This window comes from Palaemon carinicauda, chromosome 33 (assembly GCF_036898095.1).
Source record: "Palaemon carinicauda isolate YSFRI2023 chromosome 33, ASM3689809v2, whole genome shotgun sequence".
In the NCBI taxonomy this organism is placed as follows: Eukaryota; Metazoa; Arthropoda; class Malacostraca; order Decapoda; family Palaemonidae; genus Palaemon; species Palaemon carinicauda.
The window spans coordinates 23,928,589-23,953,539 of record NC_090757.1 but is presented as its reverse complement, the minus strand read 5'-3'; the positions used below and the strand labels follow the sequence as shown (position 1 = coordinate 23,953,539).

General features: G+C 48.7%; 1 protein-coding gene across 1 annotated transcript in view; it reads left to right on the top strand.

Moving 5' to 3' along the window:
• LOC137625898 (phospholipase A2 inhibitor) overlaps window positions 1–24,951 on the top strand; it is a 65,290-nt gene that overhangs the window by 12,078 nt on the left and 28,261 nt on the right. Inside the window, exons 3-6 of the mRNA XM_068356867.1 lie at window positions 5,815–5,959; window positions 6,792–6,982; window positions 7,503–7,691; window positions 21,204–21,417. Coding sequence (XP_068212968.1) covers window positions 5,815–5,959; window positions 6,792–6,982; window positions 7,503–7,691; window positions 21,204–21,417 — 739 coding nt within the window. The remainder of the gene's footprint in view (window positions 1–5,814; window positions 5,960–6,791; window positions 6,983–7,502; window positions 7,692–21,203; window positions 21,418–24,951) is intronic.

The following is a 24,951-nucleotide window of genomic DNA, read 5'->3' as shown; positions in this document are numbered from 1 at the left end:
ACGTGGGTACCCCACCCTTTGTTTGATGCGTCCGAGAACAGCATCAAATCTGGGGGAGGGACGAGAAGATCCACTCCCTTTCGTAGATTCTCGTCTGCCACCCACCACCGGAGATCCGTCCGTTCCGCAGGACCCATAGGGATCAAAGTGTCCGGAGAGCCATGGCCTTGACTCCACCGGGATTTGAGTCGCCACAAGAGGGATCTCATTCTGAGGCGACCGTTGGGAACGAGACGGGTCAGGGAGGAGAGGTGGCCGAGGAGACGAAGCCACGATTGGGATGGGAGTTCTTCTCGATTGAGGAAAGGTCTCGCGACCTTCCTCAGCCTTGCTATCCTTTCGTCTGATGGGAAGGCTTTGTGGAGATTGGTGTCTATGACCATGCCTAGATATACCAGTTTCTGAGAGGGCTGCTGGGAGGACTTCTCAAGATTTACCACGATCCATAGATCCTGGCAAACTTCGAGGAGCTTGTCTCGGTGGCGAAGAAGGGTTGCCTCCGAGTCCGCTAGAATCAGCCAGTCGTCCAGATAAGGAAGGAGATGGATGCCGATCCTGTGGGCTCATGAAGAGATGAGGGTGAATACTCTGGTGAACACCTGAGGGGCTGTGGAGAGACCGAAACACAGCACCTTGAACTGGTAGATCTTGTTGTCTACGCAGAATCTTAGGTACTTCCTTGAAGACGGATGGATTGGGATCTGGAAGTACGCGTCCTTCAGGTCCAGTGTACACATGAAGTCTCGTGGTCTCACCCCAAGTCTGACTGTGTCTGCCGTCTCCATGCTGAACGGAGTCTGCTTGACAAACCCGTTCAGGGTCGAGAGGTCACTGATTAGTCTCCAGCCTCCAGACGCCTTTCTCACAAGAAAGAGTCGACTGTAGAAGCCTGGGGACCCGTCTACAACCTCCTGGAGAGCGTCCTTCTTCAACATGGTCTGGACTTCTGCCCGAAGGGCCTGCCCTTTTGCCGATCCCATGGCAAAAGAGCTCAACGACACTGGATTCGCTATCAGGGGAGGTAGAGAGGCTGTGAACGGGACGCGATAACCTAGAGTGATCACGGAGATCATCCAGGCATCTGCCCCGAGTTGCTGCCACCTTGTCGTGCAACTCTGTAGGCATCCCCCCACTGGTGGACATGCATGGGGGTTTGTCAACCCCAGCGTTTCCGGCCTCTGCTGTTACCTCTAGGGTTCTTGCCTCCCCTGGAGGACTTCTTGCTCCTTCTGCTCTTGGCAGGAAAGGGCTACGACACCTTGGGCTTCGCTGCGGTAGTCTTCTTTGTGTCCTTAGCTGGACGGGGCTGCTGGACCGCTGGAAGTTTGTAGGGCCTCAATGTCAGGGCCCTGTGGATGAGGGAATCCTGGTTGGATTTCCTCCACCTCTCAGCGGTGAGCTCCACGTCCTTAGGCTCAAACAGGCTCTTACCGAACACGGAAGTGTCTGAGCCTGCTAACCTCTGAACTGGGGACCTTCTGATGGAACCTCTCGGCCACAGCGTCCCGACGGTTGAGAATCGTATTGGCCCACAAGCTCGAGATTTGGTGGGCCAGAAACTCAATGGTCCATGTGCCCAAGAGTAAGAAAGTCTCCAGTGCCTTCCTGGTGCTTTCTTTGGAGAGGTCCTCAAACCGCACCAGGATGCCCAGAGACCCCAGCCAGATGTCTAGCCACGAAGTTGCCTGCATGGCACACTTGGTGACCTTCTCCTGGCTCAGGATCTCAATGGCTGAGAAGGACACGTGCCGGTTGGAGAGTCTCTCAAGAGGGACTCCCCCTGTGAGTTCTTCCACAGAGTGGTGCAACGGAAGACTCAGACAAGACTCCTCAAGGATCTCGAAGTACCTCCTCTGATGGACTCGAGGAGGGAGGAGCTTGTTACCGGCACTCGATCTGCTGGAGGAGGCAAGCTAAGAGAGCTGGCCCTCGACCTTGTCCCTGGCACTCTTCATCCCCTGGGACCAAAGCAAAGCTGCACTGGCCCTAGAGGGTTTCTGGGTGCCATAGACGCGGTCCAGGACCGTGTCCTTACCTTCACAAGGGGGAATCTCAGGGTCTGGAATCCCATTGAGGTTCCTCATGAGGGTCAGGACTTGCCAGAAAGCGTGTTCTGACTCCTGGTGCTCTCCTCCTGAAGGGTTGGCAGCGAAGTCTCCCGTCCCCAGTGGCTCTTCCTGGGGGACACGTGGACATCCTCGGCGGCTCTAGATGGTTCCTGCCTGATCCTTCCTGGCGATTTGGGAATCGTCTCAGAGTCCTTAGGCTCCCTCCTGGGCGGGATACAGGACTCGAGCAACGAAGGGGGCAGGCTCTTCTCCACCCCTGGACGAGACGACTTCTCAGGGAGAGGCGGAGCTTCCCCCATTGGTGCGATGGGGGAATGGTCCGGCTCATCCGACTCTCCTGAGGAAGGGTAGTCCTCATCCGCAGGGGAGGGATAGAAGGTCTGGGGGGGAGAAGGAGCCTTGCGCAAGGACCTACGAGGAGACAATATAAGACTCGGAGGAGTTTCCACGGGAGAGACTCCTCTCTTCCTCTTCAGGGGGGAGAAAGCTGCTGCTGGTTTGTGACCCCCGTCAGAGAGGGCGGGCTTAATCGCCTGCACAAGAGCTCTGACTAGGGTGCCGAACCAGGGCTGCTGGCTGACAGTCGCGCTGTCAGACACCCCCTCTGGAGGGAAGGGGATCGTACGATCCCTAGGAGGAGTCGACAAATGTGGGTTCGCCTGTGGGGCTGAAAGGAAAGAGTCCCTAGACCTGTCCAGGAAGCACCCCTCCTCCGGCGAGCCCGCTGGTCTGCGCTTGCGGGGAGGGGAACGAGACGAGGACCTAACCGCCTGACGGCGCTCGCGCTGGGGCTCGTATGACGGGCCCTGGTCAGGGTCACGCGTGAAAGGCTCGCGCGACACAGGAATCTCGCGCGCGCGTGCATCCGCATGGGCGGGGGCGCGCAGGCGAGGATACAGGAGCGAGGGAGCGATGGCGCGCTGGCGATGGAGCGGGCGCGTGGCCGCGTGAGCGCGCAGCAGCTGGAGCAGGCGCGTGGTCGCGAGAGCGCGCAGCGACCTGATGCGGCCCCGGAGGGCGCGAGATAACGGGGGCACCTGAGCGCGTGTCCGGAAGAACCGGGCGAGGGCACGGGATCGCAAGCGGCAGGGATGGCGCATGGCGCGGAGGTTGGCGCTGGTCCGACAGGACCGGCATGCTCGCCTGTGGGCGCGCTGGACGCGCCGATGATCGTGGGCGTGCATGGCGCACATCAGGATGTGGTCGCACCGGGGTGCGCTGCTGCGGCGGCCGCGTAGGCCGCGCGGTTGGATGAGGGCGCTCAGGTGTGCGCTGGAGGGTTACGTTAGGCGCCTTGAAGACAGGAACGGGGCGCGTGACAGGAACAGGGCACGTAACCGGGGCGTCGTGTGCGGTTGCAGCACGTGCAAGCTTGCGCGGTCTGGAAGGAGAGCCCAGGGGCGGCCGTGAGTGCCCATGCGCTAGCTTGGGAGCCTCTTGGGCGATGCGCTGGGATGTCGTAGTGCGTTGGCGCGTTGGTGAGCTGGAGCTGGAACAGCGTGTGGGCGCGTGTCGAGCGTCGCGCGTGTCGAGCGTCGCGCGTCTCTCCAGACGGGCGCGACGAGTCCGGAGGAGCCTGTGGGCGCCTGTGCGCCAGCGAAGGAGCCTCCTGGAATGAGCGCGACGAGGCAGGAACCGGAGGACGCTGGGGCGCCGGTGGGCGCGTGAGCGCAGGTGGCCGCCGAGGCACTGGTGGGCGCATGTGCGCAAGTGAGCGCTGGCAACAGGTTCTGCTGGAGGGCGCCGGGGCGCAGAAGGGCGTGGGCGCACAGGGGGACCCTGGCGCGTAGCAGGAACGGTGGCGCGAACGCGTGAGGGTGAGCGCTGTGGCGCTAAGTCAGGAACAGCGGCAACGGCAGGCACAGCAGCAGGAGAGCGCACAGGAGGAACCTGGCGCTTGAGGGCAAGAGGCGCGGTTTTGCGCTCAAGACCCTTCAGCCCCGAAGGGCCCGGAGACTGCGCAGCAGCAGGATCAGGTGGCGTGTCATGCGCATTAGGAACATTGGATGTTGATGGTCTGGGAGACTTGTCACTATGTCCCGAAGGACGACCATCATCCGAAGGTGATCGCGAACGATCCCCTGAGAGGTCTAGGTTGGTAGCTGGCAGGATCGGTGAACGGCGAGTCGTCTTCTCCGCAGAGGACTGTGGTGACGATGAGCCGAAGAGGCACCTATTAACCCCCTTGTAAGGGGAAAGAAGGCCTCTACGGCGAAGGGGAGGACGAGCCTTCCGCCTTATACGCCCACGAGGGGCCGTGGGATCAGCAAGGTGACCATCAATGGGCCTCCGAAGAGGAGTCTCTGTAAGTGAACTCCCCCGAGGGGGAGAATCACCGGCAGGAGAGACCGTGGGACGTAGATCCTCCCTCGAAGGGTGTTCGGAGGGAGAATCTAAGCCGTCAGCTACCTCAGCCACAGGAACGAGGGTTTGGCTAGACCCACGGGATGACTCCGTCACAGCAACGTCAACCACAGACAAAGGATCTATCTCCGCTGTAGTTGGCGATTGTTTGACGACTGCACCCAGTTTGATCATGTCAAACAGGGCTTCCTTGGAGGGCGAACCCTGCAGCCCCAAGGAAGCCCAAAGCTGATACAAATCACAGTTAGACATTAAGTCCCCCTCCGGGGGAGGAGGGGCAGCCACCTCGCTATGGGAGGCAACTACCTCTCCCGCACCCCGGGATCGGACAACAGCAAAGCAGTCTACGCTACCACTCGCTGGCCTCTCGGAAGAGACCGCTCGAGGGGGAGCTTCGGAGGAGGAAAGGGCAACGGAAGAATAAGGCCTGGAATTTTCTCTCTTCAGAGAAGCCTCTGAAGGAGAAAGATCCCTTTTGGCCTTCTTCTTACGGCGGCGGGGAAACCTCTCCCACTGGGAGGTAGGCCACTCCCTACATTCAATACATACATTGTCACTATCACACCGCTGGCTCCTATAGTGAGGACATAAGGTGTGGGGATCAGTGTCGACTGCCGACATAAAGGTCCCACAAGGGCAGCCGAGAAGTCCAGGGCAAGTACGCATTATCAGTAGAGGCCAACTTCAAGCACACTGCGAAAGAGAAAAAGCAAAAAACAGATTAATATGGCAGTCAAAGCGAGGGAGAGCACAGACAGGTCTGTTCTCTTCCCGAGCCAAAAGTAAAGTGAAGCATTCACAAGTGTGTGTGAGGGGGTGGAGTAGCTAGCTACCCCTCCCTACCCCCCGCTAACTAGCAGCGGGGTAGTAAACCCTCGTTAAAACTTTTATGGCTCGTCATTCAGCTACGCCGAAGTAATTACCCATGTAAATAGCGTGGTTTGTATTTCAGTTACGGAATAAATAAAAAATAATGTGACAACAAAACCACAATAATAATCCTGTGTTCGAAAATAACTAGTAGCAACGGTGGGAGGTAGGCCTGTTGCTCTGGCAAAATAGCTGAAAGTGGCACAAACTAATAGGCAGGTAATTTTAGCATTCAGGCTTGCTAGTTTGAAACCTATAAAAGAAAGCTTTGTTCTTTCTTTTATAGACCTGGTGCTCAGAATTGATATAGCAAATGAAAAATGGTCAAGATCCATTAATCTGTTTTGCAACCAACATAAAACAAGTAGTAACTACATTGTGTCCAAATATACAACTCAAATATTAATAAAGAACAATAACTATAATTATTCACTATGTGTTAGTGTACTACAGACTAAAAAACATGAATAAATTAAGAAGTGATATGTTATCTCCCCGTTTTTTTTTACAGGACTGAGGTGCTAATCTTTACTGGAAACACCATTGAGACATTGCCTGTTAACATTCTGAACAACTTCAAGGAATACAATAACCTGGAGACAATAGACATGTCCAATAACCACATTCGTTTCGTCCAAGGAAAGACATTTCATAAGGTTAGTGTAGTACTTTCATTTACAACCATGATTATCAAACCTAGTGCTTGCACTTAAAGAGTAAAAGACATGCAGATTTTCTCTTTTATATGCAAAATTAAATGCTAAACTTATATGAATTAAGAATTCAATTTGAAATTTGTGGGTGTTATAGAATTGCCTAACAATATGAAAAAAAAAAAAAAACTTCTTATTACAGTACTTTGGAAAGTGAAGAATTGAGGGTAAATTTCTCACGCAACATTAGCTGTAGTGTACAGCTCAGTGTATTTTACTAATTGCAATTAAATGTGTGAAATTTCCAAGAAGAAAAACTCTCTTGTAGTTAATGTCATTATTCTCTCTCATCAACATAATCATTTTTACAGCAGTTCCTTGCCTTTATGTTTACAAAGTTAGACGTGAAAAGGGATTTTGACGAAGGAAAAATCTATTTCTGGGCGAGGAACCTGTGTCGCCCAGTGAAATGCTCCTTAAAGCACCATTTCAAAGGTATAAATACTGCTAAACATACCAGAGAAAAAAGTTGCATGGAATGCTAGGAATATATCCAGCTCGCTCACCCCTAAAGGGTGTCGGTATTAAAACTGGGGCGAGTGATACCACTACCAGAGATCCCTTTCCGATTAGACTTCTCCCTCCTCAAAATCCCCCGTTACTACGAGGTGTCGTTCACTACAGCTACTGCCCCCACCACCACCACCACCACCACCAGCACCAGCACCACCACCACCACCATCACCACTACCTAACCTTCTCCCATCATTCCTTGTTAGCACCCATGTCAAATAGCCCTCCCATTAACAGAAATATAATGAAAAAAATATTCCAGGTGTACAATGTGAAGACATTAATTTTGAACCACAATGACATGGACATAACTGAAGAGAGGGCAAGACCCAGGATCTTCAGCAATTTTGAAAACCTAGAGCGATTACATCTAACAAATGCATTTACTGAAAAAATCAATGCTTCTGAGTACCTATTGAAACTTGAGGACATTTTCTACCAAAGTGACTTGAGGTAAGTACTATTGCTGATTCAATATCATTTAAAAAATCCAGTTTTACAGGATTTGACTGCAGAAACTTTTCATTTTAATTTTCAGGTTAAAAAGTGAATTTGAACTCAAGAAGCTTTTCCCTGTAATTCCTATTAGTTTCATTTAAATACAATTATGTCTACACTTAAAGTATCTGTTATTTGTCCTTTTTTTATTTTGATACCATGTGCATAATTATAAGCATGAAGCTATAATAACAAATGTATATTTAGTTTTGTTTTTATTCAACTTGATTCAAAGCAAAATACCAAAACTTTACTTAACTTGTATACTGTAGTGTTTTGAAATTTGTAATGTCTAAAATTACTCTCAATTTCCCAATAAAATAAGAGTTAAATCTCAGTACAGTATAATGTTTGCATGACCCCCCCTCCCTTTTTCTGATGAACTGTACATATAGCTCTTATTTTGAATAACTCTCTTCACTACAGTATTTCTTTCAGAAACTAACTCTGATAACTAAAATTTATATTCATCCAGATATCTGAAAGTTCTGCATCTTGAGCAAAATGAGATTTGGTCTATTGGAAATAATGGGCGGGTCTTCTGTCAACTACCAGACTTGGAACAGCTTCTTCTAGGGGACAACAGGCTGAAGGATCTAGATTTCCATATTGATTGCCTACACAAGCTACGTTATATTGATCTTGAAAGGAATATGATTTTCAGGTGAATTACTGTTACAATTCAGGCATGTCCTATATTTGTACTATACTAAATACAAACCATTGTCTTGCTAGAAACTACAATTTTGATTGTCAGTGAAGACAAGAAGCTTTTCTTAAGGGGGCATGATCTATCCTAACTCACTCATTTACTCTCTTTCCAATTTTGTGAGCAGTCTACAATCATCTGTATTCTATTTTGTTATTTCTTATTATTTTTCTCAATAATGTTTCCTTTCATTGACATTTTTTCTATTCCTAACCCATTAATATTTGTTCCTTTAGTTTCCCCTATTGTCACCAGTATTTCAATTGCACAAGTGGGCGTGGCCAATGATTTATCCGGACATGAATACAACTCTTCATACTTGTCTCCTTACCATGGTACATGGTAAAATATACTGTACAGTGCATACTTCTGAGACAATAATTCAATTGATCCATAAAATTTTGTTCCACTGTCCATTTTTTAAGTACTATACATTATGTTTAACACTTGAAAACTACAGTGTGCGGGCACATAACACAGCCTGGCTAGTGAGATGACAATGTACATAATTTATCAACAAGTATAACACTAAAAATTTGTTTAAAACACATACTGTATGTCAAGGGTGAGTTGTTATGGAGAATTTATGTGCAATAGGAATCTTCATCTTAATATCACTGCTTAGAACAAAAAATCTTTACAGTAAGAAAGATTTTTAGTAATCTTGGAGCTGTTAAGCTGTAAAGCCCCTTCTACTCCAATTCACATAGCTTTCAAGTTTCTTTCTCCCCATTGCTTTTTCCCCACCTGATATAAATCTCATCCAATTCATGTTTTGGAGCAACAACATTCCTGAGTAGGATTATGAGTCAGGCCTTAGAGATGAAACCTTTATTTCATTTGTGACATATTGGATCATTAAACGAGTAATGAAAAGGTAGAAAGGAAAAAAAGTAAAATTTGTTTTGATACAAGAGTCCCAAATCACCAACACATAAAGAGTCTCTTTTACAGAGCAAAAATCTTATAGGTTTATCAAATACAGTACCCACGCCTTCAGCTTCCACTGGGCATTCGTCGTCAAGTCACAGTTTCTGCATCCAACTCTGAATGAAAGATAAAGCTCTCATTGACAAGAACATCAAATTCTCCATCCTCCCCAACTTCTGCAGGGACGTCATGAAGATGAAATTCTGGTATTTGGTGAAGATGAACCAGTACTCAACTTCTTTGGTCTCACTCACATCAATGTTGCTAAAACAAAGTTCTAAAGCAACCTAACTCCACATTGTCGTCCTGCTGCAACTAAGGCTCAATGTTTCATTTAAGCAAATCCAAAAATTCATATACAGTACATCAAAGTCCTGTAGCTCTTGAAGAAGTACGATAGTGAGCTATGCCATTCTCCGTGGCATGCTAAAGTAGTAGTAACTTGCAATGAAAGGAAATGTATGATAGTGGACCTTTCACAAACTATCAATAGATATATCCTGCTAGAGGTCTACCCACTCTCAAACATCATTGAGTAAGCCAATAACATAGGCAAGAACAAGTTCTATTTGATAGTAGGCACAGGAGAGGTCAATGACACTAAAGAACTACTTCTTGCCTATGTTATTGACTTATATAAAGACTGTACATAGCATTCCAAGTTAGAGGGAGTCTAAACCAATTCAATTGTATCTCAATGGGCATAACAATAATGGAGCAGTGACTTTTCAATAAGTGATGAAGGACATCATATCAGACTACAATCTCAAAGAAACTTATGCATATCGATGATTTGACGATATGTGGTGCTGGCAGGAAAAAATACAAAGAAAATCTAAGGCCTTCTTGAGATGTTGCCAATGCAGTGGGGCTAACATTTAATAAATCCAAATGCAAGTTTTGGTTTGACATCAGTCAATATCCTGGCGTAGTGTGTTATCTAGGGGCAGTCAAGACGGTGACCACATTCCGATCACATTCCAGTGCTGCGTGATCGGATGTCCCATCAATGACTCATTGTCTTATTTGCCCATCATGCCAAATGAATCTCCTTGTACTTTAAGAAGAAGCACCCCCTTGTGGGGGTACCAGCATTTCTCCTGTCTGTTGTTGTTGTTGTTGTTTTTGTTGATGATGATGATGATGATGATGATGATGATTATTATTATTATTATTATTATTATTATTATTATTATTATAATAGCTAGCTAACCTACAACCCTAGATAGAAAAGCAGGATGCTATAAGGCCAATGGCTCCAACAGTGAAAATAGCTCAGTGAGGACAGGAAATAAGGAGACATAGCATAGTTTGCCTGAGTGCACCCTCCAGAAAGATAACCATGGTACAGAGGTTATGGCATTAACCAAGACTAAAGAACAATGGTTTGATTTTGGAGTTTCCTCCTAGAAAAGCAGCTTACCATTACTAAAAAATCTCTTCTACCCCTAGCAAGTGGAAAGTAGCCACTGAACAATTAGTGGCCAGGTGTAAAGAATAGGCCAGACTATTCGGTGTATGTGTCGGCAAAGGAAAAAGGAGTAGTAAGCAGAGAGAGCTATCCAAAGTAGTACTATCTGCCCAGTCAAAGGAACCAATTACTCTTTTAACAGTAATATCTCAACAGGTGGCTGGGAGACAAATGCATCTGACAAAACTAACACAGGCTCGATTCAAGATAATCGCCCCATAGCCTTGATTCTTGAGCGCTTAATAACACTGAAAACAGGCATCATAACATCAAGAAGGAAGCATACACCCTCGTCGAATTCATCAGAATGTGGAGATACTTCCAAACCAGCTACTTCAGTTTACTTATCTACCAACGTACTGTGGCTTTTATGTTTAACATCAGAGCGACTAGCAAAATCAAGATTGAAAAGATCCTAAGATGGATTATCGAGATGTCACCTTTGTAAAAAAAAAACAATAAATTTCAGCCTGGGATTCAACAACATCCCTATTGACCTACTATCTCATGCCTCTTGCATCACCTCGTCAAACTCATTTCTCAAACATATGAAACTCTCTCATCCCTCCCAGCATCAACAGGAAGCTTCACTTTGTACATAGCATGAATCTACCTTACTCTATGGACAACATGTGCTGCATTATTGCTAAATGTAACATCTGTGCATACTGCAAGCCACAGTCCTACAGATCTCCAGCAACTGAACTTATCAAAGCAATGTCCCATTCAAGAGATTTACCATGGATTTCGAAGGACCACTTCCGACCAGTACGCACGGCAACCAATAAATGTTGACTAATATTAATGAATATTCTACATCTCCATTCACCTATCCTTGCCAATATGTACGCTGTAGTGGTTCGTGAACTGTGGCCAGGTGTTGCAAGCAGACTGCCTAGCGTCCGAATGCCGACCACACTCCAATATTTCACTACACAAAAAGAAACGGTGGAATACCCAGAAATCTGGGTAAAAGGTAAAAAATCAAGGATTTACCATAGATTTTGAAGGACCACTTCCGACCAGTATGCACAGCAACCAGTAAATGTTGAGTACCATCGATGATTATTTTACATCTCCATTTGCCTATCCTTGCCAGCATGTACGTCCTGTTATAATAAAAAAATGTCTTACCCATCTGTTTTCAATCTTCGGTATGCCAGTTTCCATACAGTACACTCTGATTGAGGCACAGTTTATAAGTTTGCAGAACTTTGGACATTTCTCATAAACATAAGACTCTCAACAAGCCATCCTTGAAGAGCCATGGCCCATGAAGTTGACTATACAGAGGATCAGGGAGTCCTGCAAAGCAGATCTCCATTTCTTCACCACCACCTGCATGTGACTCCTCAGTGACAGTCATGTGAAAACCCGCATCAAAGCGTTTCAAAGCAACAGTGCTACTTCTGAACCATCTAGTTTTGAGAACCACGAGGCCAGAAAATCCCTTTCTTTAAAAACCCCATTAGCCCACTGCTTTATAGGATATAAAAAATTCACTGTATACCAAACAGCCCAAGTCTTCTGTCCTCCCAAGCGTCAGGAGTTGATAAACCCAATCATCCTTTTGAAGTAAGTAATGACCGGTCAAGCCATGATACTGCTTGAAGAATGGCCATGGCTGAAGCCTCCATGGCCACTAACTCATAGACTGGGTCTCTTCAAGAGAAGACTCTAGTCCATAGAACCTTGCGGCATCAAAGTGAGGGGGTGGGGGGGGGAGATCTCGTTGGACCAACAGGATGTGAGATTTCCTTATCCCACAATTATGATTGTCACCTCAATTCAGGACCAGCTAGCACGATCCAACCCTGGTACCTCCAGAGAAAATCTTGATCACTGAAGGGCACACTGAAGTGTCAGTCAATGACCAAGAACCTACCAGGATCTGGCACCTTAGTCATTACACTCAGTTCATTGCACACACAAATTAGTCCAAGAACCCAAAATGGCACACTGCAACTGGATTTTCTGCTTCCGTTGCTCCTGGGCTAAAGTCCAATACTGTACTTTCGGGAGACGAGAATGGTGAGACTCATCATCCCTTGGAAGGGATAAAGGCTCAGCAGTTTACTCAGGAGAAGATCTTCTACCCACACAAATATGAGTATTCAGTCCCAAAAAGAGAATCAGCAATGTAATTGGAGGCCAATGAAGAGCCAGGCTGGTTTTCATCAGGAAGAAAAAACTCTGGCACCTTCCTAATTATAGACAGGGGTGTATCAAGTAATCTTCCCTCTGTTGATCATGGTGGGGGATAAGTCCCTATCCTGTGCTGTAAGCAGAGGGCCATATCACCTCAGCCATCAATCTGTGACCAACAGCTGTGTGCTTGCCATCCTCAAGAGGTGACATTTTTATCAATTCTGGATACAAAACACATAAGGCAGTAAAACTCCCTAGTCCAGGTAGAAAAGGGAAGAAGGGCACCAAAGCTCCTCCAATTTGCAGCCAACAACAATACAGTAGTGCACAGTCCCCAACCTATAAAACGGCTAAAATAGAAAGGATAAAATTGAGGAGCAGATTCTACAAGCCTAAAGGCCCCAGCAAGGAAAGCAGCACAGTTTGGGAAAGAAACAGAACAGTAAAGAATAAATGAAAATTAGGATTGTACATGAAAAGTTGAAAATAGCAAGAGCCTAGATTCCCCTTATCTTGGAGGATAATGTAGGCCTACATGAAAAGCATAAAAATATATCAAACACCCAACCACACAAATGGATTCGGGATTTTAATTAAAGAGGACATAAGATAACTTCATTAATAAAGTACATGGTGAAAGAGAAATATGACAAATTCGAAGATAATTTGTATTTTTCCTAACCATACAAACCTTAGCTATTTACAAAGGGTTACCTTTTAGCGTAGCTGAAATGGCGAGCCATTAGAATTTAACGAGGGTGTATTACCCCCGCGCTAGTTAGCGGGGGGGGGGGGGGTAGGGGAGTGGTAGCTAGCTACCCCTCCTCCCCCTCACACACAGGTGAATACTCACTTTCACTTAGAGGTAGGACTTGTCTTGGGGGACAGGGCTGGCGGGCAAATATGTGTAAATAGCTAAGGTTTGTATGGTTAGGAAAAATACAAATTATCTTCGAATTTGTCATTTGTTCCGTAACCGGAATACAAACCACGCTATTTACAAAGGGTGACTTACCCCTTAGGAAGGGTGGAAAGTCCCCAGCCATACTGGCTTTGGCTTTACCCGGGGACTCAGAATCCGAGTGAGTCGCACTCGAGAAAAGGAGTCCCTGCACCTCACAAGTTCCTTGCTCCGCAAGGAACCATGTGGCCTACGTAAGCTTGTGTGTGAAGGAAGAAGTGTGACCCGTCCTAGGCAGTTGACCTGGAGTTCCAGAAGGAACTCTGGGTTAGGACGTTCCCAATACCACCTCGTCAGGGTATGGGGGACGCGACAGTATTGACTCAATACTCGGAACACAAGGAAGCATGGTTTACCTGCAGAGGTTCGAGGTCAGCTATGCAGAGACCAGGATGCTGCTTCCCCGTAGAGGGGATGATGAAGAAAAAAGTAAGGGCCAGACATACTTCTTTCGTTCATGCAGACTAAAACCTGATAACAATGCCCTCAACCTTCTGCTACCTGTCCAAAAAGGAGCCTGAGGTTAGACCAGCTGTTGTGTCGCCACCACAGAGCGATAGAAAACATATCGAGACTCCTGTGGGTCACGCCCTGCAGGAAGCGGGCTGCGAAGGTCATTAGACGTTTCCAGACTCCAGCTTGTAGCACCTGCGTCACAGAGTAGTATTACTCGAAGGCGAAGGACGTTGCGATGTATCCAACATCGTGCTGTAGGGCGACGTGATGGGGGAGGGTCTGGAGACAGGTCGAGATGAATGTCCTTGAGTCCGGGCTGAAGAGGTATACTGGTGACTCTCCCCCCATGTCCTCTTTGTGCTCCCAAATCGGCTGCAACTGAGGACAAACTGCAGCTGTTCCCAGCGCTAACCTCTCGATTCCATTACTGGCAAGAAAGAGAAGGTCTTGGGACATCAGACACAGAATGGAGACTCGAAATCTTGAATGAATCGGACCGAAGGGCCAGGACCCCCAGATTCTGAGTCTAGCCAACAACTCAGGAGCGAGCCTGAATGTTGCCTTCCCCTCTTCCTTAGAAAGGGGGGAGTAGTAAGAGACCAAGAAGATTGCTTACACACTGGCCGTGGCCAGAGTGAGCAGAAGACCCAAGGCGGAATACAATACGAGGCCTGTCGTAAAAGGGTCTTGAGAAGATCTCTTAAAGGACTAAAAGTCCGGGCCGTGCTCCAAGTTGGAGGTCTTCCTCCGACTAGGGCAGGGACGATCTTAGCTTCGCATGAACGAGGATAGATCCAGCGGGCAGGAAAAAGTTATTCCTCTAAGCCTGAAGGTCAGGCTTCATTGCCGAGAGCGGAAAGGAGTTTCCTCCCGCCGAAAGGCAATAAGACCGTTATTGCTGGAGAAGAGGCCTCAAGGGAAGAGGTATATCTCCCACGGCACCAACCACCTTAGACTCTTCACTTTGCCTGGGAGACCCCTGTGGATGACTATCGCAGATGACGCGACTTCCGTACCGCTACTGTAGCGGGTTGTCTCTTCTTGAGGAGGAGGCGTAGTGTCTCCAGGCATGAAGCCGAAGCGACGCCCCGGTTCGGGGAGATGTCGCAGTGTGGTTGCTTGAGTAGTCTGTGCCGTGGGAGAAGCTCTCCCGGGAGTTCCGTCAGGGGAAGCAGAGGGTCCAGAAACCGTTCTGCGCATAGTCCCAGTGGAGCTCTCCCATTGAAAGGTTGACAGACAACCTGGTCTTGTTGAGACCCATTGTCCACAGACAAAAAGGAGGGAAGACGCAGGCGTCGAAGTTGTCCCACCATCACCGAAATGCATCTTGCCAGTCTCTCGGGGTCTGAGACTGGGGGGAAGAATAGCGGAAGCTTGAGGTTCCAAGCTGTCGCGATCAGGTCCCCCAGACCAGAACTTGCTGGTTACCCAAGGTCAAAGACCCCCAGGTACATTCTCTCTACGAGGCTCTGCTCGGATAGTCTGAGAGAAACATTCCCCTGTCTGGAATGAGAGAGTCGATGGTGGTATTGAGAGAATCTCAATCATCCCGGTATCTCTACTGCAAGATGTGAAGGTGTGAAAATGCGTCCCCTGCTGGTTAGAATGAAGTCGACGCGCAACGGGGCGACTCGGCAGTTGTAGGATCTGAAGAGGGGCCAGACTAAGGCCCCTAAGCTTGCCTGAATGATGGAGAGGTATCCTTCAGGTCTTGACCATAGGCCTGGACCGGAACATGCCCCCCCCCCCCCCCCCTTTCCTTTGACGAGTCCGAGAACCGCATCAAGAAGGTGGGGAAAGGACGAGAATATCCACTACCATCAAGAGGCTCCATAGGTCAACACCCATTGCAGGTCTAATAGTTCCGCTGGTCCCATAGGGCCAGGGAGTCCGGTTAAACATTGCCTGAAGCCACCGGAACTTGGATCGCCCCAAATGGAACTTATCCTGAGGCGACCGTTCGGACTATAGACGGGTCAATGAGGAAAGGAGAACTAGGAAACGTTCCAAGGTAGGGCTGAAAGCTCTGCTTGACTGAGAACAGGTACTGCGACTCTCCTCAGTCTTGCCACAGTCAACCGAAAGGAAGGCTCGGAGGATGTGGTAACAGAATCTGGCGTCCCCAGGTGGTCACCCATCCAAGTACCGACGTTGCTTAACCTTGCTGGACGGACGAGAAGCGGGGTTTCCAACGTGGTAAGGCCGTTGACTCAATATCATGGCCAGATACTCCAGATGTTGAGGCAGAGGAAGAGAAGGCTCCAAGCAAAATACCATGAGCCCACACTCATGGTAAGCATCCGGAAGCTTGTCCCGGCGCTGAAGAAGGTCGAAACCCGACCCTACCGGAGTTGACCAGCCCTCCAAACAGCAGAGGAGGCGGAAGCCTGCACCTGAGCGGCCAAGAGGAAGGCAGGGAGAGTTCTCTGGGGAAACAAACCTGCTATGCCACGGCGGGATAGCCACACTGCATCATAAGCAGGAATACTTGCAGTCTAGGCTGAATTCGACGAGCACCCTGGAAGATGGATGGAATGGAAACAGAGTACCCGTCATTCCGATCCAGGGTTTAAGGAGTCCTGTCGCCTCGTTACCAGTCTGATCGATTCTGCTGGTCTACGCTGGCCGTAGTTTGTTCGACAAACTTGATCAGGGCTGAGAGGTCGACTATGGACATCCCCTCTCAGATCCTTCCTTACAAGAAAGGATCGACTGAGGGGGCCGGGGGTGAAGCCGTCGATGATCCTAAGGAAGACCTTTGCCTAAGGTATGGATCATTCTGCCCAACCGGGCAACTCTACTGACGCTATGGCATAGAGGTTCAGAGACACTGAATTCGCTGACAGAGACGGCAGGCGCGATATCCTTGGCTAATCACAGAGATTGTGCGAGAATGGGCATCGGGAAGCTGTCATTCGGATGAGTAACCTTAAGCATCCTCCCAGCGAAAAACCTGCAATCCTAGAGTTCGTGAACTCCTTTTAGGACTTTGCCCCCCCGGGGGAGTCTCCCGTGCCATCTGTTCCTGACAGGAGGAAACTGCAATTGGACACCTTGTCCCAGTTGTCGTAGCCAATAACTTAGGCCGACGTGGTTGAAAGAAAAGGGCGCTGGAGCCCTGCAGAGTCTGGAAGAAAGCGCCTTGGAGGAGTGAAACCGGAAGTCGATTTACTCCGCACAGCAGCTGTCTAAGTCTCTGTCCTTGGGCACAAACAAACTCTTCTCAAGGATGGAAGGGTGTCTGAGGTCGTCGACCTCCACAGATGAGACACCCGAAGGAAGCCCTCAGTCAGCGCGTCCAGATGGTACAACATAGAGCTTGTCCGCAAGTTAGATACTTAACGACGAAAGGCCAAGGTGCCTGAGCTCGAGAGGAGGAAAGTACCCTTGATCTTCCTGTAGCTTCCTTGAACCAAACCTCGGGCCGTAACCGAGGAGGGAAAGAACCTGGTAAGCTCCCAGAGGAAGAAGTAAGCAGTCACCCCTTGTCCGATGGAGAAATCTCAAACGGAAAGCCCCCCCGCCAAAAATCCTTCCAGGGAACGACGGGGAAGGGCTAACCCAGGTTCAGGAATAGAGGAGTGTTGCTCAGATCTCCCTTAAGTTTCTCCTATTCTTGCAAGTGCCATGGTCTGTGTTTACGGGGTGAGGCCGTGTTCTGGAAATACGCTCCAGAAGAACTCGCCAGGCTGGTCATGCTGCGAAAACCCCATTGGGAATCGTGGTCGCAATTGCCCTGGAGCTCGCGCGACGGAAATTCCTGGTGGTCAGCGAGCGATAACCCATAGACGAGCAATGGATACTGCAAGAAATAAGCCGACATTTGTGCGAAGAAACACTGTAGGTTCGCGCAACGGAACACCATCCGTCTGCGCGATGAAAAAAACCGTTGGTTCGCGCGTGGGCGAACATTGGAGAGCATGAGCGTAGACGTGCAGGCACATGGGCGTGTGGGCGCGCAGGCGAGTGGTCGCGCGGTTGCACGGGCGAGTGGTCGCGCGGTTGCACGGGCGACCGGTCGCGCGGTTGCACGGGCGAGCGGTCGCGCGGTTGCACGGGCGAGCGGTCGCGCGGTTGCACGGGCGAGCGGTCGCGCGGTCGCACGGGCGAGCGGTCGCGCGGTCGCACGGGCGAGCGGTCGCGCGGTCGCACGGTCGCACGGGCGAGCGGTCGCGCAGTCGCACGGGCGAGCGGTCGCGTGGTCGCACGGGCGAGCGGTCGCGCGGTTGCACGGGCGAGCGGTCACGTGGTCGCGCGGTTGCACGGGCGAGCGGTCGCGCCGGCGAGCGGGCGAGCGGTCGCGCGGGCGAGCGGTCGCGCGGGCGAGCGGTCGCGCGGTCGCTCGGGTGAGCGGTCGCGCGGGCGCGCAGGCGAGCGGTCCTGAGGGTGGGCAGGTGGATGAGAGCGAGTCCGAGGCGGCGAACGCAAGCGTTAGCGCGATGGCGAGGAAACACGCTGCCGCGTGGGCGAGGAGGACCGCTGGCGATATGGATCAACAAGCGATCGGTGGTAAGCTGTTGAGCGCTAACGCGCAGGTTGGCGGTGGCGCGTTGTGTTATGCCGACGCGATGGTCGAGCAGTATGCGCAGGTGAGCGATTGTGCGTTGGCGAGCAGTATGCGAAGGTGAGCGATCGCGAGCAGTGATCAGCATGCGCAGGGTCGCGCAATGGTGATCAGTATGCGCAGGGTCGCGTGATGGTGATCAGCATGCCAGGGTCGCGCGATGGCGATCAGCATGCGCAGGTTGGTGGTCGCGCGATGGCGAACAGCATCTGTAGGTGGGTGATCGCGTGATGGCGAACAGCATACGCAGTTGAGGGTCGCGCGATGGTGATCAGCATGCGCAGGGTTGAGCGATGGTGATCAGCATCCGCAGGTGTGCGGTCGCGCGATGGCGATCAGCATCCGCAGTTGAGGGTTGTGCGATGGCGATCAGCATCCGCAGTTGAGGGTTGCGCGATGGCGATCAGCATCCGCAGGTGAGGGTCGCGCGATGGCGATCAGCATCCGCAGGTGAGGGTCGCGCGATGGCGGTCAGCATACGCAGTTGAGGGTCGCGCGATGGCGATCAGCATCCGCAGTTGAGGGTCGCGCGATGGCGATCAGCATCCGCAGTTGAGGGTCGCGCGATGGTGATCAGCATCCGCAGTTGAGGGTCGCGCGATGGCGATCAGCATCCGCAGTTGAGGGTTGTGCGATGGCGATCAGCATGTGCTAGTAGCTGGCGAACCATGTTCCTTCAGAAGAGAATGTTGGCGTGCCGGCTGTAACACACGTGAGCGATCCGGAGATCGCTGGCGAGCTGATGATCGCTGGCGGGCTGATGATCGCTGACGAGCTGATGATCGCTGGCGAGCTGATGATCGCTGACGAGCTGATGATCGCTGACGAGCAGAAGGCTACGCGTGGAAGCCTGCGCAAAGAAGAAGAGTCCTTGACCCCGACCTGAACCGAAGTTCTAGATCGCGAGGGCGAACGTGGGCGCACAGGGCGCATAACAGGAACCAACAGGAACCGCAGGGAAGATCATCTTGAAAGCGCTGACGAACAGGAGAGCGCTGATGAGCAGAAGGGCGCGCAGGGAAACCCTGACACGCAAAGGTAGAACCCCCGTGGGGGCAACCCTTTGCCCCGAAGGGATCGTTGTCCGCCGGGAGACTGATGTCCGTCGGAAGACCGCTGTCCGTCGGGAAGACCGTTGTCCGTCGGGAAGACCGTTGCCCGTCGGAAGACGAGATCAGACTGCTGTCCATCTGCACCATGGCGGAAGATCGAGAAAAAGGAGTTGTAGGCTGCAAACGGAGATCCAAAAAGGCGCCTCAAGCACCCTTATAGGGAGATGAGAGGCCCTTACGACGAGGCGGACGGTGGGCCTTACGGCGACGGAGGCCAACAGCAACAGAAGAAACCTCCGAAGAGGAGTCTCTATGAGTGTACTCTCTCGCGAACGAAAGAGAAACACTTCGTGGAAGAGACTGGTCAGCCAGTGACCTAAAAGGAGCAATCCTCCGAAGAGGAGCTCCTGCAGTTGCCCAGCCCCTTGAGCGAAACTGCAGGTGCAACCGCTCAGCACCAAGAGCATAGTCGCACGAAAAAAAGGCAAGAGAAGAACCCCCCAAAAGGGGAAAAACTCAAGCCTGGACAGGAAAAACTTCCCTCGGAAGGAAAGTTATCCGCCCAAGGAGGCAAGCCTCCTGAGAGTTCTAAAATGAACTGGAGAGCTGTCCGTCGTCACGGGAGTACTACCAGTAGAAGGAGACACGCCCCTGACGAAAATACAAGGGGGGAGGCAGCAACAGCCGAATCCCCAGGACTCAACCAGACAGCTCACACCGTTGCTATATTACAGAAACGAACTAGATCGGTAACTGTAAAAAAATAAAACAAATAATATTAGTACACATTCATTCCCCCGGGAAGGCTCCGAAGAGGAATCCTGAGGGAAAGGAACAAGAATTACACAACAGGCACGTGCCCTCACAACCACTTACACTCGCGGAAGGAGAGCTGTAACCAAAACAGAATTATAACAATTATAATTATGTAACTATGTAATTATGTAATTTAAAAATGAATGAACACTAAAGAAAGAACGAAAACCCCGAAAGGAATCGTTCTACAAGCTGAAAAACAAAAAACAACTACAATTAGATTCATAACTAATTGAGACAAACGTACGGCGTAGCAACCCCACACACGGAAAGGAAGCTAGGCTACAAGGGCGTAGTAACACGTAGTAAAAGGGTGAACGACCTCAAGAGAGAGAGAGAGAGAGAAAGACATAAGTCAAACTCGATCGCCACCCATAAAATTACGCCGTGGTGGCCTAACTGCCGAGGCCTCCACGTAGATATCGTACACTACACACACACATCTGAAAAGGAAACTTACTTATTTCTATACTCAAATATATATACAAACATGAAAACATGTTTGCATATATATTGAGTAAAAGAAAAGTAAGCGATTAAGTAAAGACAAAACAAACAAACAATGGCTGCCAAGAGAGGACCAAGACAGAGACGTCTGTCACAGTCCGAGCCAAAAGTGAAAGTGAGTATTCACCTGTGTGTGAGGGGGAGGAGGGGTAGCTAGCTACCACTCCCCTACCCCCCCGCTAACTAGCGCGGGGGTAATACACCCTCGTTAAATTCTAATGGCTCGCCATTTCAGCTACGCTAAAAGGTAACCCTTTGTAAATAGCGTGGTTTGTATTCCGGTTACGGAACAAACTGTATTTAACCCAATAAATTGGACTATACTAATCTTATTTACCTTTCCAATTACAATTCAAGGGAATTACTATACATACTGTTAACAATTAGTATATTATAGCCTAGTTTTACTTATCAGAGGTGAAGCTGTCACTACAATATTGTTCAATACTAAGAATTTTTAATTTTCTTGTTCATTCATCCTTTATAAAGACCTGAACAGTCATTTATAACTATTTGAATTCAATAAAACAATTTACTTATTTTTTTATTCCACAAAAACAAGGATGTCCCAACAAGCTATGAAAAGGCTGGACAACTTTGCCAACGGTTCTCAAAAACTCCAAGTAAAACTGAGTGACAACCCTTTCAACTGCGACTGTCGAACAACTGACTTCTACAACTGGCTCAAGTCAACCAAGGTGGAGGTTATTGACTGGGAGAATTACGACTGTATTGACGGATATCCTCAGGAAAATGTGGGAAAGACGTTCAAAGAGGTAAGAGTTAATTTACTAACTACAGCGCACACTGTAAGTTTCCTACTGTAACTGATATTACTATCTCAATATATACCTCATCGTTATGATAAATAGAAATAACAAATGATGGGTTAAAATATAACCTTAAACTTCTAAATGTTTTTATCTTAATCACTCATACTATAATTGCCTTTTGTTGTTATTTAAAGAAATTACCAAATAACCAAGTCTTTTAATGATGCATCTTCTTTACAAATAATTTTTCAGGATTTTACTCATTATGAAGTGGATTGTAAGCTATTAATAAATTAATATTTTTCTTAGAATTAGCCCTCAACCATTATTAATAAAAAATTAGTATCCTTACCTAATATGACAAATTGAAAGTAATTTGTATTTTTCCTAAAGATACAAACCTTGAGCTGTTTATGAGGGAATATACTTTTGGCGAGGCTGGAAGACTAGCCACAACACTTTTAGCAGGGTAGGAGGTAGTACGAGCTTCCCCGCTCACACACACACACACACACCTGTGTTGTCTCTTCACTTTTGCTTGCAGGCAGAACTTGCAGGGGGGATAAGTGCTGGGGGGCCAAATTTGTTTTAAGAGCTAAAGGCTTGTATCATTAGGAAAAATGAAAATTACTTTAGATTTGTCATTAGTTCTGACACTAAATATAAACCATTTCACTCTTTATTAGGGAAGACTCACTCTTAAGGTTGGTGGAAGTCGTAACCAACTGGCTGTTATTTGATCCAGGGTTTTCCCCTTCATGCTACGCATGCATAAAGGGGGAAAACCCTGACATCTTGCTAAAAATCCGTGCAATATCACGCTTTAATGGCCTGAACAATCTGTACGGTTGTGTAATACTAACAATGGGACTAGTCTAGGTAAAAATTATCAAAAAATAAGAATCTTTGAACCAACCATAGACGTTACTCAATCCTACCTCGCCAGGGGGTATGGTGACACTACAAGTATACTGTATTTCTATAACAGGTTACACAAGGGGAATGGTTTTACCTGCAGACAGGGGAAGCTATCTAGCTGAGTACCATAGGTGTTGTTCCCTAAGAGAGGTGAAGATGAAAGAGAGAAGCAGAAAGTCATTCCTATCATTCATCCTAGACTTAATCCTGGGTAACCTCTGCCCTCCACCATCTGCTACTTGTCCATCAAGGAGCCTGAGGTGTTTGAACCACTTGTTTTACAGCTACCACAGGACCAGTGGAAAATGTCTCCAGGTTCCAGTGGATCACGTCTTGCAGATAGTGAGCGGTGAAGGTCATTTGATGCTTCCACACACAAACTTGAAAGGCCTGTGTCACAGATTGGTTCTTCTTAAATGCTAGGGACGTGCTTATGCCTCTAACGTTGTGAGCTCTCGGTCTCCTCATCTATAGAGAAGGATTAGGATTCAAGGCCTGGTCTATGACCTAGCAAATCCATGCAGAGATCTAGTTCTTGGTGATCTTTCTCTTTACCTTCTCCATGCTAACGAAGAGTGCTCTCACTCAGGGCGAGCTCCTGCAGTTCTCGAGGTAGCTCCTCAAGCCCCTCACTGGGCAATACAGCAGTTGATCTGGATAATTGGTTATATCCTTTCCCCATCCCTTTGAATGGGAGACATCGTAGGAAAGACAATGGAGTTCACTAAAGCTCTTGACCGAGGCCAAAGTAAGCAGGAAAACCGTCTTCAGAGTCAGGTGAAGATCTGATACCTGGAGTAATGGTTCGTTAAGGGACCAAAGGACACAAACCACATTCCATGGAGGAGGTCTAACTTCTGACTGAGGACACGAAAGCTCAAAACTCCGTATGAGGAGAGACAACTCCAATAAAGTGGAAATATTAACTCCTTTCAGTCTAAAGGTGAGGTTTAAGGCTGACCAATAACCTTTCACCGCTGAGACTGACAGGAGCTTTTCCCCCAAGGACATACAAGGAACTTTGCTATTGCTGGAATAGTGGAATCGAGGGGAGATATACTGTACCCTTTCTCAACACCAACCACAGGTAGACGGCAGCTGAAGATTCTCAGAGGTATCCGGACATATTCTTCACAATGTGTTGCGAAAAAAACTATGTGTGAGATGTTAGATAACCTCCAAGAGTGAAGATGTAGGGATCCTATGGCCTTGTGGAAGATGTTCACGTGTGGTTGTCTGAGTAAATTGTATTGTGGAGGGAGTTCTCTCAGAACTTCCATCAGCAGCTGAAGAAGGTCCGGGAACCATTCTGCATGATGCCATAGCGGAGCTATGAGGGTCATTGCTAGATTGGAGGATAGTTTCGTCTTGTTGAGTACCCTTGTCATCAGGCAAAATGGGGAAAAGGCGTAGACGATGTTGTCCCACCATTGTTGGAATGCATCTTCCCCAAGGGCCTAGGGATCCGGGACCGGGGAACAGTAGAGCAGGAGTCTAATGGTCAACAACATCGCAAACAGGTCCACTGGCGGGGAACCCCAAAAAGTCCGGACTCTGTTGGCTACTGAAAGGTTCAAAGATCACTCAGAACCCACTATCCAAGTCGCTCTGCCCACGTTGTCCGAGAGCACATTCCTTTGCCAGGAATGAAGCTAACCAACAAGGACACTGAATTGCCTTCTGGCCATTTTAGCATATGTACTGCTAGATGGCAACTGCGAAAAGGTACCGTCTTGCTTGTTTACGTAAGCCACTACCATGGTGGTGTTACTCAACTCCATGGAGGGTCCTGAAGGGAACTGTTTTGACTGCAGGACTAAAGGACAACAGGGGGACCAGGAAACTGCCCTCTTTACCAGAGGTTCATGATATTAGAAATCAGACCAGAGTCCGGTGGCCATGAAATGCCACATGTGACCCCCCTTTTTTTTATGAGACTGGAAAGCATCGATTCCGGGGGGGAAGATGGAAGATCTAATTCTCCTGCGGAGTTTGGAATCTGACGCTCCCCCATTAGTCACCCAGTGCTCCCAGGAGAACAGTGGTTCTCATCAGACTAAGTAACTGAAAAGTTGGTCGTAAATATAGAAAAAAGAAGGTCCTTACCGCCTTCTTCACTCTTTCTAATCCGCTCTCAGAAGGAAAAACTTTACTTGTCTGACGTTAGTAAACATTCCTTGGAATAGTAGTTTTGTGTTGGCTGCAGGGATGACTTCTGGAGATTTCAACTCCACTCCCCAGATTAGGACAAATCTTGAGAAGCCTGACTCGGTCTTGAAGAAGAGATGATCCCGAGTCTATTAGAATAGTGTCATCTAAGCATCTTAACAGACGAATTTTGCTCCCGTGACACAGAGGTGCGACCAATTTAAAAAAAACCGCACCTCAACTGGTATTACCGGTCATATAGGATAATTCTTAGATCCTTCCTTGAAGACGGTGGCACTGGAATCTGGAGGCAAGCATCCCAATTCTATTGTATTCATGATGTCCTCGGGTCTGACTACTTGTCTGACCGTGCCTGTCTTCCCAATCCTGAATGAGATTTGTTGAACCAACATATTCCATGAGGAGATGTTAAATACTGAAGACCAGCTTACCAGCACCTTTCTACAATAA